Source organism: Marmota marmota, unplaced genomic scaffold, assembly GCF_001458135.2.
Source record: "Marmota marmota marmota unplaced genomic scaffold, marMar, whole genome shotgun sequence".
NCBI lineage: Eukaryota > Metazoa > Chordata > Mammalia > Rodentia > Sciuridae > Marmota > Marmota marmota.
Window position 1 is genome coordinate 1,425,540 of NW_025999871.1, and position 18,834 is coordinate 1,444,373.

Below are 18,834 nucleotides of genomic sequence, written 5' to 3' on the forward strand. Positions count from 1 at the left end.
CTTCCTTCCTTTCTTCCTTCCTTCTTTCCTTCCTTCCTTCCTTCCTTCCTTCCTTCCTTCCTTCCTTCCTTCCTTCCCTCCTTCCCCCCCCCTCTCTTTTTTTGATGGTGCTGGGGATTGAACCCAGGGCCTTGTGCATGCGAGGCCAGCACTCTGTCCCCAGCCCTAAGGCCTGTTTCTTTAATACTGTGAACTAGAAAGTGTCAGACTGGACTACATAGAAGGAAACTGACGTAGAGGGAACAAAGCCCTGGAGGCTAGAGATCGCAGTGGTGGTGGAATGACTAGCAAGGCCTGGGCCAGGGCCACCAGTTGAGATCCTCAGATTATAAGAAGTGAGGAAATGTCTGGATTGCCTAGAAAAAGGCTTTCAACACAAAACTCTATAGTGTGATAGAACTGGGCCCTTCACAAGTTTCTTACAAGATTTATATAATGAATTCTGCATACTGTACAGATAATATAGTATAGGAATGGGATACAACATAAAGTCATATTGGGGACAATATTCTTTCACTAACAAGGGGTTGCTTGGGACTGTGTGATGCTTTCATTCAGAATTAAGGGCAGGGACATTGGGATTGAAGCTCAGCATTTATTTGGCTTCAGATGGTTAGTCCAGGCTTGTCCTAGTAACCACCTTGCACCTGTCAGCAACTGATTCAGCAATGGACATTATGAACCCTCTGCCCGCTGCCCCCCCACTCCCCCATGGCCCTCTGACCAGAGGGGAGATAGCTGGAACTTCTGGAGAATAGTAAGACACCTGTGTTTTGACTATTCTAAATTGTCAGGGAGAAAGATGATACCCATAAGGCAGGGCCCTCATGGTCCATGGTCGAGTTCTGGAGCTGCCATACCTGCAGACTCCCTGGTATATGGGATTCTGCATTTCTTTATGGTTTAAACTGGATTGTTACTTGCCACCAGGAGCATCTTAAGGGACCTAGATACCTTTCCCAGATGGGAACACTGGACCAGTTGGGCCCCTACCCCCTAGGAGAAGTCAGACACACGTGAATTTAGGGATCTCAAGCCTGGCCCATTTGGGCCCAAGAAGTCATTGCCTGCTGCATTCAGATAACCCTTTTAAAATTCTTCTCTGCTAGGTTAGGCATATGTGTATGTGCATAGTCACAAGTAGGCATTGAGTTCAATCATTATTACTTAGAATGAATCTAATCTTCAAACTTATAGTTCCATGTAGGAGTGTTGACTGAGCCTGGATCCCTATGCCTCCAAACATCAAACGCTTTGTCTTTCACTTCTAGGAAGAACCAATTTCAATAGAGACAGGAAACCTCTGTGTAGAAGAGGACAATGAAAGAAATTGCCGCTTAAACATCACCCACATTTCTTCTTGCCTGACACAGCTCTCTGTCAGGGTGTGTATGTAGGGTGGCTCAAGAAACAACAAGAATGACTCTCCCTGAAGGCCACTGGCCACCACTTTCTGTTCAATCAGCGTTCCCCTGACGTATTGCTTACCAAGGCCACTTTCAGCCAGAACTCTGCCAGAGCATCTGACTGGTTGCTGCACCTGCTGTTTGCCAACAGCAGAATTGAACAGAAATGCTGTTCTCAGAAGCCCCATGACAAGGTCACTAACTCCTTACACTTGGTATACCCTGCACATAGGTCCCAACGGGACTGCAAGAATCTAGGTCCTGCCTCACAACCTGTGGGAGCTTGCTGGTTGGAGGGAGGACATAGCAATCCCATTGCCTCCATATGCTTGGAAGACCTTGCCAAGGAAGAAGACCTTGAAATAGGGGCAGAAGACCTACTGGAGGGCTAGTTTCTGTGTGGACATTAGGGGACAGGAATGAGTTCTAGAGGGCTCCTTTTCTAATAAAGTTTGTGCTGTGAGCTTGAAGTCAGGGGTACAGCAGGGAGCCCTGACCCTCTTCTGTAGAATTAAAAAGGGAATCCCTCCCACTGAGACCTGGGGGGGACGGGCATTCTCATTTTTAATATCCCTCCCCAAAGTATGTGAGGTGATTCTTGACACCCAAGATCACCAGGAAAGGTCCCTATCCTTGGGAAGATTTTTGAGGAGGTTGTGTTTGGAGGACTTGAGATGACCTTGAATTGTTCTCATTCTTCCTCCAAACCCTGGGCTGTTGTAGATCAGGTTTGCAACTCCAGTGACTTCAGGAGCCAGACAGGTAACAATCATGAGCAAGAAGCAGGCATAGGACTATAGGAAATGGTGTGTCAAGTGAAAGAGCTCAAGCCAGAACTAGAGATGTTCAACATCAGATGAAAACTAACACCCTCCACATGCACTAAATAAGTGCTCAAGCTGAGTTGGCTGGCTTGGTCTTTAGTTTTTGTCTTTGGGACCTATGCTGAATAAGACTTGAGGCAAGAAAAACAGGGCATTTCTGTGTCCCACATTTTACCCGAAGGAGGAAAAGGTAAAGGCAAACACATCAGTGGGAGGGGCAACATTTCCCAAAAGAGAAGAGATTTAAAGCATGAAGGTGTGAAGAAATAGGAAGTGACATCTATCTATCTATCTATCTATCTACCTACCTACCTATCTATTTATAGCAGCCAACAGGTGATCAGGAAGCTGAGACTTGTCTATACTCTCCTCCCCTGAAACAAAGGGGAGACATTTTGATGCATGGGGACCTGATCTATCCACGGCACCCTGTGGGATGTCATTGTGGGGACTAGTGGATGGTCTGGTTAAAGGTGGTGATCTACTTCCACTGATCCTGGAGGAGGTGGGGCATGGTCTGAGCTCTGTCTGGATGCAGTCCTTGGAAGCTGAGGGGGATACAGGAAGAAACAGCTGCCAGGAGTGTCAAAGAAACAATTTTTCTTTCCAAAAAATATCCTAGGGCAAGCATCCCAAAGTGTGTCAGATAATTCAGTTACATGGATCTGTCTGTCAGAAGCCGTCATCTCCTTGCAAAGGAAAAAAGTTATTCCTTCTCAATTCCCCTTTCATCCTTCTGATTATATCAAAGAAAAGATTTCTGCTCCTGCTAGTCTGTCTCAACACTTCAGTAACACTTGCTAATCAGCTTCAACCTCAGTGCCTTTTGCAGGCACTAGTAGCTAGAATCTGATGATGTTATTTTCTTTTCATTTTATTTATGTGGGGCGGGGGCAGTTATTATTTATTTATGGCAAGATGGTGAGATATTGGCTTTTCTAGGGGTGGTAGTGATTTGAAGTGTCCTTTTAAATTTTTTAAAAATATTTTTTAGTTATACATCTACCCAATATCTTTGTTTATTTATTTTCATGTGGTGCTGAGGATTGAACCCAGTGCCCCACATATGTGAGGCAAGCGCTCTGCCACTGAGCCACAACCCCAGCCCCCTTTTAAATTTTAAGTAAATTATTGAGTGCTACATAAAGGCATAATGGTAGTGGTGGTTGGAAAATATGGCAATGACCAAAAGCATGGCAGAGAAATAAGTGAGGTGGTGGAATGTGACCCTTGAAGTAGGTAAAGTTGCTGGTGGGGTTTCATTCTTCTTTTGAGGATAGAAGCAAGGACAGGAGAACATATCACTATATTCCAGGACAGCACCTGGCTAAACCCAACTCTGGGTCCCCTGCCTTCAAGATTCAACTCATGCCACTTCTTTGGGGATGTCCTCTGAGATGCCTGACTCTGGGGTCATCTCTCTTCTTTCTTTTCCTCTCTCTCTCTCTCTCTCTCTCTCTCTCTTAATACTGGGGATTAAATGCAGGGATACTCTCTCAATCAACTACATCCCCATCCCTTATTATTTTTTTAATCAGAGGCAGTTCCCTCTAAATTGTCCAGGCTGGCCTGGAACTTGCAATCCTCCTGCCTCAAAAAATATGGGTTGAGTCATCTCTCTTCTCATACACAGGGATTCCAGCTCCAACTTTGCCTGGAACCAGCTGGGTCATTAGAGGTCACAAGAGCCATGCCTATGGGGTAGGAGTATCAGGGGAGGGGATCTTCAACAAACTGCAGGATAAGTGCCCTATTTAATGGTGGCTAAGCAAAAATGTGGGCCCAGTGTGTGGCCACACCTTGCAATTTCTCAAGAAAAGTTAGAAATCTAAATTTTTATGTGACATCTCACCATTTTTTAAAATGTTGACAACAAATGTCTGCTGTGCCTCAGGGTCAGATCTAGCTTCAGGCATCCTCAGGTGGAAGAGAGAGAGAGAGAGAGAGAGAGAGAGAGAGAGAGAGAGAGAGAGAAGCTTCTAGGTGAAGAGGGCTATTAAGCTGCAGTGCCCTCACATCTAGGTCCCAGAAATGACAGAACCAAAGGTACCAAATCACAGCAACAGCCAGTTGTGCAAGTCGTGTTTCCCCATAAGACTGGGTCCTCCTGGGGCTGGGGTTGTGGCTCAGTGGTAGAGCGTACACCTAGCATGTGTGAAGCCCTGGGTTCAATCCTCAGCGCCACATAAAAATAAATAAATAAATAAATAAATAAGTTGTGTCCAACTACAACTAAAAAATAAATATTTTTTAAAAAGGATTGGGTCCTCCTGGCCAGCAGAGAGGGTACTGAATCACCTGTATGTCCTCTGCCCCTGCCCAAGGCCAAGGCCAAAACCCTGGTCACACAGGGCTGGGGCAGAGTGAATGAGAAGCTGGAATAGACAGGTGTCTACTGTCTGGGAAAATGAAGCAGAAGTCGGGGATCACATTGCCCAGATGTTCCACCAGACACATTCCTGAGGAGAGTATCAAGGAACAACTTGGGGAGGTGTCACTGTGCAGAGGTATAGCATTTCTGATAGGACAGTGATTCTAGTAAATGGGAACACCAGGACCTTGCTGGAGAGGAGGGATTCCAGTTGGCAAAGGGCGCTGACAGCATACTTGCCCAGGATGAACTGAGACGCCCTTGGATGCTCATCTGGAAAGGTGGGCAGAATGCTGACAGGCCATTTCAGGAGGGGACTGGGGAATACACAGACCCAATGGGGGCAGTTAAGGGTAGAAACCTGTGCTCTAGGAGGGAAGGCCAAGTCTGACAGGAAGAAGCTGTGATCAGAGGTTGCAATAGAGGGATGGAAAGACCCATGGAAGGCGAAGGGACAGAAAGGTGCGAACTGCGGGAACCTTGTCTTTCACAGTAAGGGCAAAAGTTGATATTTGGGGGATCTTGGGGCCTCGATCTGGGCATCAGGCCTGACTCAGGCTCCTGGACCCCGTAATCAGCATCCCTTCCTCTTCCATTCCCGTGTCCTGTCCTGCCCTGGGTTCCAGAAAGGTGAAACGGCCCATAAAGTCTCAGGGCTGGCTGGTGGAATCCAGGTGCCTCGAGGGCTCCCTAGGTGGATGCTCTGCCCATGCCACTCCTCCGAGGTGGTGCGCCGCGAGGGCGTGGGGCGCGCAGAGGGTGGCCGGCAGCAGGACTACTTCAGCCCGACCCGCAGCGCTTCTCTGCCGCCGCCTCGGGGTGTCTCTGCTTCTCTGTGAGCCGAGAACCGNAGACGGGTGCAACCCGAGTGGAACCCCTGCTTGGGACCTGCCTGTACGTTGGCGACGTGGCCGGCTTAGCTAAAGCCTCCTCAGTGGCGCTCAGTAACTGCGATGGACTGGTGAGTAGTGTCTTGCTCCTTTCAGTTTTCCGCCCTTGCTTGGGTTTTGGAAACTGGTTACTGGGAATCTCCTGGGAGTGCAAGTCCTGCGCTGAGAATCTTCTCTGGGGTTGGCTGAAGGGCAAGTTGTATTGATTAGTTTGAAAGGGGGCTCATTTATGCAAAGCTGTGTGTGTGTGGGTCTCCCCAAAGCCCTTACCAAGTAGTAGAGTGTGCATTTCCCTTAAGTCTACCTGCACCTCTGTGTCTTGCATCCAGATAGATTGATACATGTTTGTGTATCTCAGTGAGTGTGTGCATTCACACATGTGTTTTGGAATGTCAGTACTTTTTTCTAGGTGTGTACCTGTGTGAATATGTGAATGTGCCATTGTCTCTCGTGCATATTCATACGAGGGGTTTGTGCTCATGGTTGTGTCAGGGCATCTGTTGAGTGTATGCTTGTGCATCTTAGCATGTGTGATATGTGTGTGGTAGGCATGTGGTTTGGCAGTCCTCTGTGTATCCAGAGGACATCAGCCAGGGAGCAGGCATTGGTGTTGAAATACCCTGTTAGTCTTCTGCCCCTTGACTGACCTGGAGCCACTGAGTTTTATACTGTGGTTTCCTGATGAACTCTAGTTGGTGATTTCAAAAGTCATTTTTCTCTATTTAGAGCCAAGGGGAGAATTTGGAAATGAAGGTTCTAGTGCCCAAGGACTGCTTGGTCTTTTGGGGACAATCCCTGAAGGGTAGGAGATAGGCTAGGGGAGGGCTCCTTTTAGGACTGCTGTGCCACTCAGTATGGCTGGGAAGTTCACTTGCTTCCAGGGGCCCAGAGGAAGAAAGCCTGGATCAATGCTCAGGCAAGAGACTGACATTGGCGGTGCTGTCTGGCTGCTGGGGGCCTGGCACATGGCAGAAGCCACTGCAGTTTTCTATTTTGGATTTGGTGTGTGGTGGTCAGGTTGACTGTGCTGGCCAGACATCTGAAGCCGTCCCAGTCCCACCGTGGGTTCTGTTCTAATTGCTGCTCAGGGCACTCCTGCTCCAAGTGAGTGGCCACTCTCCTAGCCCTGCTGGCCTCTGAGCACACCCATCTGCAGGCAGCTCAGGCTGGTCCTGCTGTCTGCAGAACCTGCAATTATACCAGAGCCCCACAACCACTGGTGTTCTTTTTATGGACACACAGGAAACATCACTTGTTGCTTTGGAAAATCACTGCCTTTGGTTGGATTTAGTTAGAACCCTGGCATATTGCAAACAACTATAAATGTCCTTGGAGGAACTGGGTTCAAATAGGGCAGTTCTTTATAGTCTCTGAGGATGTCCTGGGCCTTCCTTTTATGCTGTGGGTGAATTTCCTAAAAAATGAAAGGAAATCATTGCTGGGGACTTGGGGTGAAGATGTGGGACAGAGTTGACTTGGATGTAGTCTACTGGTGGATCAATTCTGGGTAATATTTAATTCCCAATGGAGAGCATTTCAGTGGTTTTGGTGATGGGTTGCCACTGTGTCATTCATTCACCTGTGCATTTGATGATTCATTTGTCATGTCAGCACCTTCTAATGTATTTACTGGTCAGAGAAATGGCAGGCCTGATACCTATTAAGAAGCTGACAGGCTGAGGGGCACTCTGGTCAGGGCTTTGAGAGTATGCTTTTGGGGGCTATTTGGATGGGGTCTTGTAGAACAAATTGCCAGCTGGAAAAGGCACAGATTGGCAGCTGGTCCGAGAGGGGAGTATGTGCAGAGGCACCAGGTGTGAATTGGCCTGGGAAGGACAGGCATGCTGAGATGTCTCAGGTGTTAGACCTACACAGTCAGAGGTACAAGACAGTGTTAGAAAGAATACTGGGTCCTGCCAGAGTAACTTTGAATGCTGCCGGTGAATAATGGCCTTGAGACAGTGGGTCAGCATCATTAGTTCTTTTCTTCCTTCAATATGTGTGTGTGTGTGTGTGTATCTGTTCTGATTTTGTGTCAATTATTTTTTTTTAACCCTTTAGGTCCTTCTGTGCCTCTGTGATAGGTCCATTCACGGAGGACCTTTTTTTTTTTTTTTTTTAAATACACTTTGTACCTCTGGTCCTTCCATTGACCCTATAGGGGAGGTAGCCTAGTCCTTGGTTCACAGATGGAGCACTGGGGCTCTGAGAGGTTGAGTAACTTGTCCTAGGCCACACAGCCAGTGATGGCGGGAGTCTGACCTAGATCTGTCTGACCCCTTCTGCCACAGTGCTCCCAAATATGGGTTGGTGAAAGATGCTAAGATACAATAAAAGGAGGAATCAATTTCTGGGCACTCCCTCTCACTGGGCCTAACTGACCAAGCAACTATTGACTTTCACCACTGCTTTACATAGAGCTCCCTCCTCTGCTGTGGGGACTCTTCCTTGATAGGTATTTAAATACACCAAAGTAGGTGAGTCAGGTTGTACTGATCTTGTTAACATGCCAATTGGATTCCAGCTCCTCTGAGGTGGGGCCTGAGGTTCTATATTTCTGGTAAGTTCCGAAGCCAGTGTTCCTGGTTCTTGGACCACCCTTTGAGAAACGAAGCTTTGCAGCCCCATTTCTCCCAAGAGTGTTCTTCAAGGTCCTGCAAATTTTTCTGAGCAAATGGGATTCACTGGACAAAGCAGAGTGGGGAAAGCCTGCAGCAGCATTTGCCTTGGGAGGGTCTATGGTGCCTAACAGGATCTCTAAGTTGTATAATAAAGAAATCTTATGAACTCTGTGTAATCCAGTACTCCCCACACAAATAGGGTAGTGGAACTGATCTTTGAAGAACCTTTGCAACTAGCTTCCTAGGCAAATGTGTGGATAAACCATGGTGCAGAAGGGATGTGCAGGGTTACAGCAGGCACCAGTGGCCCCACTGCTTAAGTTTAGATGCTTGTGTGGGAATCGTCTCTCCCAAGAGCCATAGATCCTTTCCTGTGTCCCTTGGCCTGGGATACACAATTTGCTCATCTGCTTTCCTGTTCCTGAAGACACATGAGACTATCTTTCTGCTTTAAAGGAAAGCGGTAGTAACTATTATTATGTTGACAGTGGTCTCCTAATCTATTTAGTACAAAGGAACTCTAATTTATCTGCTAGTGTCAGTCAAGGTCCTTTTAGTTACAAGTAACAGAAAACTCAACTCACATCAGTTTAAACAGAAAGCACACCTGGTGAAAAATCTTTAGGTATGGCTGGATCCAGACGCTCCTACCAGTTCATCAGGACCCTTGCTTCCTCTTGCCTCTCTGCCTTCCTGTGTGTTAGCTTTGTTTTCAGATGGAGCCCCTCTGTGGTGAATCAAGGGGCTCCAGCAGTGCCAGGCTATCTGTTCCTGCTAATTCCAGCTGAGTCTTCTGTATCACTCTGCCTACATGGTGTTAGGATGCCCCCTTGAGAATCAAGGCATGGGTTTGCAGAGTCCCATGGAACTGAGAGTGCAGGAGGAGCTGCTCGCCAACATGATATGAAATGGTTTTTGCTAGAATTCAGGTCAGTGTGTAAATTCTACTGAAGTCAAGTAGAGTTACGATAAATGCTACATGAAGACATGGGTTATAGAACCTACCATGCACCTTGTTTCCAGAAAGGCTGATGAATGTAGCTTCTCCAGATTCTTTTATAGCCACTAGTCAGAAGTTGTTCATAATATTCATGGGGGGAGTCAAACTTTGCCTTTTCACAATGAGTGAGAAAAATTGCTTAGCAAAATATTTTTTATATATCACATCACTGTGGAAGAGTTCTCTCTCTTGGGCTGTATAGGTGAGCTAATTTCATGTCACTTTTACATGTTTATTAGAAACCGAAATGAGAAGCCTGTTGGGATAGAAAGTAACAATAGTAAGTGACAATTTACCACGATCCTACTGCGTGTCTTATGACCCATGGTGTTGTCACAGCACCCTCTGGAGCATGACCTGGTATTATCCCCATTCTGCAGATGAATCAACCCAAGGCCCCCCCAAAGCCAAGAAAGCTCGCTTCAATCTTGGCAGCCAAGGCATATCTGATTCCAAGGTCACGTTAGCTACACTGTATTGGCTTTCATTGCTGCCTTTGTTGTTGCTGCATACCAATCAAAAGAATGAAAAAGAAGAACTGCATTTCTTTAAAACATTTCCACATCTTTCCTATTCGAATTCCTGGAGATCTGCTCTGTCAGGAGTGTTGACTGTTGCCTGCAGGAGTGAGAGGGAACTGGGGGCAGGCTTGTGGCTGCCTGGCCCGTTAACTGGCTGCAACTCCTTATGGGTGTCTCGACTCCTCCTTGGTGTATGATTGCAGTGAGGAATCCAGTAGGATAGTAGTGACCCTGGTACCTCTACCTGCCCACTGAGTGCAGTCCTGGGGATGTCCCAGGCCTGGTGTCTCTTCCTTCACACTGGTACTGGCCAGTGAGAAGGAAGCTGCTTCTATGTACTGGATGGTGGAAAAGGTCTGACCTTCAAAGCCTGGTCCAATCCTGGGGCCTGAGAGAAGAGAGGTGTACACCCTTCCCTGGGGGCTCAATATATGCCCCCATGACCATGTGAGGTAGAGCCTCCGTGTGGGACCCAAGGTCTCATAGCAAGAAGGAAGCTGCTGCCTCTTGGCCTGGGGCTCTCCCTGCTGGCCTGGCACCAGCTCTGTCCAGTCTTGCTGGGCAATAGGAATCACTAAAAGTCACAGAGAAAAGTCATAAGCTGGCCCAAGGGACCAAGATGAGAAGGCTGCTGCCTTTGAGGCCTGACACCTGGCTCCAGCTAGGTCAGGTGTTAAGTGTGACAGGCAAGTGTGGGTCGACCCTAGAACTGTGTGGCTGGGGATAAGGGCCTGGGATTTGGAGCTGTATCTTTTAGGGTTCTCCTTCCTCCCACCTTGCCTTGGCATTGCCTGGAGAGCAATGAGAGAATGTCAGGAACACCAAACAGGGGCCGTGGAAATTTTTGGATTCCCGAGGTATCTAGGCTGTGAGGGCTCATCAGATCAGAGTGGGGGCATCTACTTAGCCCCTGCTGTGAACAGTTTATACAGCTACCTATCTACACAGGATGTTCTCAGCTACTTCTTTGGCTTATTATCTTCCCTAAGACTCATTTAGTTTAAGTGACAGAAACACAGCTCACATTGGATATAACAAACAAGAGACATGGTGGGCCCAGTTACTTAGAACCTGGGGGTTCTAAATAGGGTCAACCTCAGGCATGGCTGGATCCAGGAGCTCAGGACATGTATCTGTCTCTCGGCTCTTTCACTCTCTGTTTTTACTTCAGAATGCACCTCTTTCCCCCGTGGGAGCCATCAGCTGCTGTAGGTCTAACTTGTCCTCAAGCAGGCACTCCCTCTGAAATGGAAAATGATTCTTTCTGGATGATACTTAAAAGAGTCCTTCCTGGGCAAGGATCTAGTTGAACCTGCTTGGGTTATAGTCTCATCTTTAAACCAACTGCTGTGATGCAGGCTGTGATGAGTATCTTGTCCACCTTTGGAGTTGAGGGTCAGACCCCTAGACTCTGGGATGGAGAGGGTTCTAGAAGCCTTGCTTGCTCAGCAGCCTCTGGGACCTCTCTCCTTGAATAATGACCCTGTACTCCTTGGGTGGAACGCAGTCTCCTCCCTCTCCTTCATACCCATCTTTCACTTGGGTGGGGAATCCCAGGATCCCCCTTCCCTCCATAACCCCCATGTTCAGTCAGCACCATCCTAGAGACATCTGAAGTCCTTCACCCTGGGATTCTTCACCACACCCAACTCCTAGCTCTGTCTTTGGCTCCTCAGCTGCTTCTAATGGGTCTGTCTCCAGCAACCCTTTCTCCACCCAGTAGCCAGAGTCAGTTATATAAATGATATAAATGACATATCAAGCATCCTGAGCTTCTTGGTGACTGGTACCACAAGCATCTCTGCCTATGGGCCCAACACCAGACTAGGTGGAGATCAGCTGGAGGCTGTGAAAAGAGAGTGCCCAGGACGTGGGGGTAGGAAGTCTGTGCAGGGGAGGGCATGGGAATTGCCCCAGAGGATGGGTGCTCCCAGTGCTCAGGGGTCGCTCACCTCTCCTACCTGCTCTGCTCTGCTGCCAACCCCAGGTGTCACCATTCAGTGGGGCAGGGCCCCTTGGAGAGTGGCTGGGAGCTCTGCCACTTTTCCCACAGAGAAGTGCTTGTATATACATGTGGTTTTGCATGGTTTTCTGGTCCTTGTTTGGGGGTTTATGAAACCTAAATTAAAATCTCCTGGTTTAAGTCAAACTAAGTACAGAAGGAAAGCCCCCTCTGGGTATATATGGGAAAGAGTTGAGTAGGAATGAGGAGACCTTGAATTGGGATCTGGGATTTACCCTGTGCCCTGGACAAACCATCCCCTTCCCTCTACCACTCCTTAATTTCTCCAGGTGGAAAGTGATCGGAGTCAGCCATTTCTGGAACCCTTCCAGGCAAACTCCAAAGTTGGAGTTGCAAATTCAGGTACTTCAGGGGCCAGATGAAGACCACACACAAATGAGGGACAAAGTCAGGGGAGGGTGATGGGAACCTTGGTGAGCCCATGCCCCATCTCCCTTGATAGATCATTGTCCCTGGGGAGCATGGGCTCCTTGCTGCTGGATCCTCCCATGTTTCTTCAGAGAAGCTGCGTTTGTGTTGTCATGTTTTTTATTCTTTTGACATTGTGCGAGCAAACAGTGTGAAGACCCCATGGGGGTCTCAAGGTCCCCTGATAGGGCCTGTAGAAGTATTGAGGCTGTCTTGGCAGCAGGATCCCTGGATGGGTTTGGGATCCTGGGCAGGAGGGGTCTGTCCCAGAGAATTTGCCAAGTCCTCAGCCTTCCTCCCTCACGGCAGCCCCCGTCTCTTATTATTTCAGGCCGTCCACAACTTCCTGGCTGGTCTCATTGCCACTCCTTACTATTTGGTGAGAGGAAGAGACTACCCTAAAGGCTCTTCCTAAGTGGCACTGGAGAGGGGCGTACAGCTGACTGGCTGCCAAGATGGAAGCTGTCTTATCAGAAGTTTGTGCTCATGGTGGCAAAGTAGCAACCTACAGGCTCCCTGTGTGCCCCTTGATATCCCTCCAGAGTGCCATAGACTGGCATCTGGTCTAAAATCAGATTCTTCTGGTTTTGGCCAATAAGGTAACTGAGGATTGGGCAATGAGGCACTCTGGGGACGGAGAGGGGTGTTTCAGGGGTCCCGTGGTATCTTGACCCTTGCTTACTCAGCTCCTCCTCCCTATCTGATTCTGGTTACTGGGCATCGGTGGCTATAGCTGCCCTCACATGCCTGCAGAGACAGCCTGGTGGAAAAGTATGGGCCTTATGTTCCTGAGGCTTCAATACAGCTTTGATCGACACTGTGGTGGGGTTTAGGTCCTGGGACTTTTTCATAACCAATCACCTTGGCTCAGAAGTGCAATATGATTGGCTCCAGCTTGAGTCACATGCTCCTCCCTGCCCCCAGCCTGCAATCATAAGAAGGGAAACAATGGCTGCTGGGAGACAGACCACCAGGATGGACCCCTGGGCAGCTGGGATCCTGGCTCCATGAGCTGAGGAACCTCTGCAGAGGAGCCGCTTGAGGAAAACCAGCCCCTGTGGTACTGTTCATCTACTTCTGGAATTTACTCAGTCCCCGCAATAATCCTGTGAGTTGGCCACTCTTGTGTCTATTTTACAGATAAGGACAATGAGGCTCAGAGAAGTAAATTAGATCTCTCCCCTAGACAGAGTGGGGGCTCTGGCTTTGGAATCTTCTGGGGAGGGGTGTCACGAAGTCAGATGGTCTCCTCATGAGGGCCAGCATGTCAGTCACTGGTCTCTGAACCTGAGTCCAGGGAGGCCAGCTCTCTCTGGCCTATCCTAGCTCATATTGCTGTTCCCTGCTCTGCTCTTCATCATGTGGCTATGTACGTTTCAGGCACTGGAGGTTAAGCATAATGATGCTGCTCATTCAGGTATGAGCAGGTTTCAGGTTCCTCCTGCCCAATGGTTATCTTGGGATCATGCTCTGTCCCCCTGTGTCCCTAGCACTTGATGACTGAGGGACTGAGGACCTTTATTCAGACTCAAGAGGGAGGTGAAGGATCAGAGATATTGCAGCTGTGTGAGCAGAGGACCCAATCAGTGGTTTATCTGCCTTGAGCCCCAGGGAAGTGCCCCAGGGCCGGGATCCTCCACTCTGCATTGAGGCTGTCTTTGCTTCAAAGTGGCCTGAGCTTGCCTGGACCTCCCCTCTGCTCTTTGAATATCCTTAAGGGCAAGTGTGAGTGTGGCTCCTTCTGGGAATCTGGGTCTGTATGGGAAGGTGGACTTGTCTTTTCTTACCCTCACCTTCTTCTTTGGCTTGGGTAGACCTGGGGGGTCCTATGTGTGTGTTTGCGTGTGCATGGAGAGTGTGTGGAGCTGTGTGTATGTGTGTGTGCATGCATGTGCATATCTTGCAAGTGTGTGCATTTAAGTATGCATGAGGATGTGCACATATGCACGCACATGGATGAATGTATGCACATGAGTGGTGTGCATGTGAGTGTGCATTTGAATAAGGATATGTGTGTGAATGTACACATATGTCAGTGTTCATAGCTGGATGTGAGTGCACATTCAAGTGTGTGCATGTATGTGTGCATTCAAATGTATATGCTCATGTGTGTGCATTGGAGAGTGTGTGCACACACGTGTGTATATGCATTTGTGTGTTGTTGGCAGATATTTCCTGCAGGAGTGGGCCCTGAAGTTGGGTGGAGGTGCTGAGGAGAGAGGAACACCCCTGCCCGTTGAATTTTGGGACTGCCTTATATCACCCCTCCCCCACTGGTGGGAGCTCTGGAATGGGAGGGCCCAGGTAGATGCCTCTTGCTCTGCTGCATATGTTTCATATTAAATGTCAGCTGTCCACCGGGCCTGCGGTGCTGCCATTAATATGGAGAAGTTATTACCAAGCCTGGAGCTGGCTCCTCGGGCTCATCCATGAATTTCAATTACACTGCACATCAACTCCAGGGCAGGCGGAGTGGGACACACAGCTTCTGCTTGCAGGCAAAGGAAACTGGCATCCAGGACCAAGGGCCAGGCACTGCAGAGAGGCCAGACTGGAGCTTTGCTTCTTCCACCCCACCCCTACATTTCAGTGATTATCTGGAAATAAGTGGGCTTATTATGTGCTGGAGGCTGCTGTGGGTCACAAGGCCAGCTCTGTTCCTTGAAGCTCTGCAGCCTGGACAAAGGCTACAATGCTGCAAAACTCAATTAGATTGCAAAAGGAAGGATTCCATCAACTCCCACTTCACTGGGCACTGGAAGAATAGATATACAGTAACCATTTAGCTTAAGCTGGGGTGCAGGAAACATTGGCTGTTTCTGTATTTCATTGGCTGGCTCTAAGGTATCATCAACTGTAAAACACACCATTACTTTATCTACCACCCAGAAAGTGGTGGTAGATAAAGTAATTCAACTGCAACATGGTGCCTTAACCATAGTCACTGGAGGAATAGGAACCAGCCATTGCAGCCCCAGAGCTCTGATTGCTCTTTCTCACCCCAAAGGATAGGCCATTTTCCCTGCATTGCGTTGTTTCTCACGTCTTGAAAAACAGTGCAGTCCAGCTTCTTCTCATTCTGGTAGTCTCTCTCTCTTTGATGACCTATGTTCATTCCTCCAGAGATATTTGCCTTGCTGATACCACAGCTGCATTCTGTTATCCCTTTGCCCTTCTGCATTATTTCCTTTTTTGAAATCATGGTGTGACTTTTCTAGGACATTTTGCAAGAAGTGCCAACCCTGCATGAACCTCAAAGTGAGGAGCCAAAAGCATATGTTAGAGAAAAGACAACCTTTAACCAGTGGTGCTGGGGAAATTGGTTATCCATATATGAAGAACAAGACTATCTCTCATCCTGCACTAAAGTCAGTCCCAAATGGATCAAAGACCAATGAGTTAGACTAGAAATGCTGCTGCTAAGTTGGTGTGTGCTCAGCTGGGCTACCACCCCATGGTGACAAGACCCATTGGTTTTGTCCTGAGTTTGGAGGTGGTAAATGTGTCCTAAAAATGTTTCCTCTTAGAGCCCTAAAGATGTGATTGGATAATGATGGTGATGAGAGAGGAGGAGCCAATTATTTTAGGGCCTACTCCAAGAGCTGACATGCAGATTCCATAGTGGGGATGCAGGGCAGCTAGAGAGGCTGGACTGTTGGTACCAGAGGGACCAGCTCTCAGCAGCTGTATGAGCAGAACATTCAGGATTCATCTTTGAGGCTGGGTATTTCTTCTGTGAAAGCAGAGTTTGGGATCACATGAAAAATAAGGAGCACTGATGTTTCGTGCAAGCTGGAGGTAGAATAAGAAGTAACTCAAGAGCTGTGAGCTATGGGTATGTATTTAGTTTTGCATTGCTTAAGGATGGGGACATGCTCTGAGAAATGCATTGTTAGGCGAATTTGTCCTTGTGGGAACATAGGATGCACTTACACAAACTGAGACGGCTACAACGTCACAATCTTATGGGGCCATTGGCATATATGTGATCTGTCATTGACCGAAATGTTCTGTGGTGCCTTGACCATGTGCATACATTTTCTGTAGAGATTATGCCACAAACTATCTCCAATCAGTTGCAAAGGAAAACTCAGGTTAAATGGTACCACACATAATTCCATTTTTTTTACAGTTGTGCCAGTTGTTGTTGTACCAACACTAAGCTGTGTTTATTATTAGAGCTTCAAAGCTCTAATATCTGAAGTGTTAGATACTTTGAAGCTGTACTTCCCAACACAGTAGCTATGAGCCACAGGAGGTTACTGAGCACTTGAGTTGTGGCTGGCCTGAATTGAGAGGTGCTCTGCGTGTAAAATACATACTGGATTTCAAAAATAGTACTGCCCTGAACACACAAAAGAACATAAAATACTTTGCAGATTATTTATTCATTCTTTGCAGTGCTGAGGATGGAACCCAGGGTCTCCCACATGCTAGGCAAGTGTTCTACCGCTGAGCCCCATCCCCAGTTCTTAACATAATCTTTGGGATATCTTAGGTTAAATAAAATATACTACATAAATTAATTTTACCTGTGTCTATTTTGTTTTTGAAAATGTGGCTACCTATGAAGCTTGTGTTATACTTCTGTTGGACAGTACTGCTTTGAAATATCTGGCTGGATTCTTCCTCCTTTTGTTGTTATTTCTTTGCAAAAATTTTCTTGGCTGGTCACATCTGTTTATTCTTTCAAATGAATTTTAGAATTGTTTTGTCATGTTAAACAATCCCTTGCGAATTTGATTGACATTAAATTAAACTTAGCAACTAATTAAAGGAGGAATTGACATAATTTATAGTATTTACCAGGAACATGGTGTATCTTTCAGTTTATTTAATTCTGCCTTCTTGTTGTTCAGTAAAGTATAATTTATTTTTTATACAGGTCATCTTTTTTTTTTTTTTTTTAATCAGGGTGATTTCAAGGATTTTTTTCTTCTTTTTTTGCTATTTCAGATGGAACTCTTTCCATCCCTTGTTGGTACACAGGAAGGTTATTGATTTTTATATAATTATCTTTTATCAAGCAGCTTGATTGAACTCATTAATTCTAATATATTTTTTGTGGACTCCCTTGGGTTTCCTGGGTATACAGTTGTACTGTCTGTAAACAGTGATGATTTCGGATTCCATTTCCAATCTGAACTGTCTGGAACCTGCGCGCATCCTCCGCTGTGGCTGGCTGTAATGGGAACGCCCCTGGCGTTTCTCTGCTTAATATAATGCTTGCTTGCGGATTAAGATGGATTTCGTGTGAAGGCAATATCCTCTGAATTCTAGTTTTCTAAGATCCCATTTTTATCAGCAAAGGAACTGAAATCTAGATAAAATGTCTTCACATGCCATCCTACCCCACCACCCACCCCCAAATGCTAGTGGTCCTGCAATTCCCCTGGGCCTGCATCTGTATCCTCAAGGCTACTGACAGTTCTCCTTAGTTGCTCATTCTATTGCCCCAGAAATGAAACCTAGTCCCCATTTCAGCTGTCAGAACCCACTCAGAGGAAGTGCTGTGGCTTTGCTGAGGAAGGTGGAGTGGGTAGCACCTTCCAGCAATGCAAGTGGCTTCTGGTAGAACAGGGCTATGTGCTGGAAATTTCCACCTTGATTACCAGGTTTTCTTCTTCCTAAGGGTGTCTTTTCCCCCACCTCCAGTGTCTGCAGAGCATATTCCCTCAATTCTCCTCCTGTATCCTACAGAAGATCCTGTCCTTCGTTCTGACCTTCTAGTATGAGCTCTCCCAGGTCTGCAGTTCTGTTTTATCCCATGTGCTTCTAGAAGGTATTTTTCCAAACAAAGACAGTTCCCTCCTTAGAGGAAATCTGAAGCCCTTCCTGTAGAGAGTAAAATTGCTTCCCATCTTGTGATCTGTCTGCTTACACACAGGCTTGGAATGGGGAGCTTTGAACAATGTCTCTATTAGGCTCCACCCTGAGAGATTCTGATTTATCAGATTCTGGTAGGATTCAGGGGCTGTATCTTTCGAAAGCCACAAAAGAGGGTCTTCATGCACAGCAGGGCACCCACCGACCCAGAGAAAGGCCATGAGGTATTATATCTGATATTACCGGGTTTGAGCCTGGCTTTCTTGATGACCTGTGACTCAGTTTCCTCAGTTGCAGGACCACCTGCTGTTTGGGCATGTGTCAGTGAGGGAGAAAAGCAAGGCTGCCTCATTCAGAAGGAAAGTCTTGGGAGGATTGAGGTGGAAGGAAATGATGGCTCGGAGGGATGAAATTTAGAGCCCTGGCAGGAGGGCTGCCCCCTTGCAAAGCTGCCTATTGTAGAGGTGTCCTAAGAGGGAAGTGGGCAGGAGAAGGGAGTATGGCTTCCCAGGGCAGTCATTGGTGTCTGTTACTGGGTTGTTCACATTGGGGGGCACCTGGAACTTAGTGGGTACTTACTGGGCATTTATCCTGTAGTCCTGGTTGGGATAGAGTAGTGCTGGAGTAAGGTCCTCTCGACCATGTCTCCGGGCCCTGTGAGTTTTCCTCCTGTCTCCTCCTCTCTTATTACCTATGGCTGACCATGGGCCAGTGGTCTCAGCCACTATCTCTGAGCTGAGGTCTGAGCCTCAGGCAGCATGGATCGGTCACAGCCTGGGGCGACTTGTCTGAGACCCTATAATAGTGTGATATGATACTCATCAGCACTAAAAAAATAAAAATAAAAGTTTTTGTTTTCATTCCTATTTTTTCCTTCTCAGAACTCCTGAAGGGAACATCTTTTATTATAATATCTGGTCTCAATCCCCTGATTCCTGATGCAA

The 18,834-nt window shown here is 47.3% G+C and overlaps 1 protein-coding gene across 1 annotated transcript in view; it reads left to right on the top strand.

Moving 5' to 3' along the window:
• The first annotated feature begins 5,310 nt into the window (after positions 1-5,310).
• Adamts2 (ADAM metallopeptidase with thrombospondin type 1 motif 2) overlaps positions 5,311-18,834 on the top strand; it is a 250,312-nt gene continuing 236,788 nt past the window's right edge. Inside the window, exon 1 of the mRNA XM_015506380.2 lies at positions 5,311-5,562. Within this exon, the coding sequence (XP_015361866.1) occupies positions 5,311-5,562 (252 nt within the window). The remainder of the gene's footprint in view (positions 5,563-18,834) is intronic.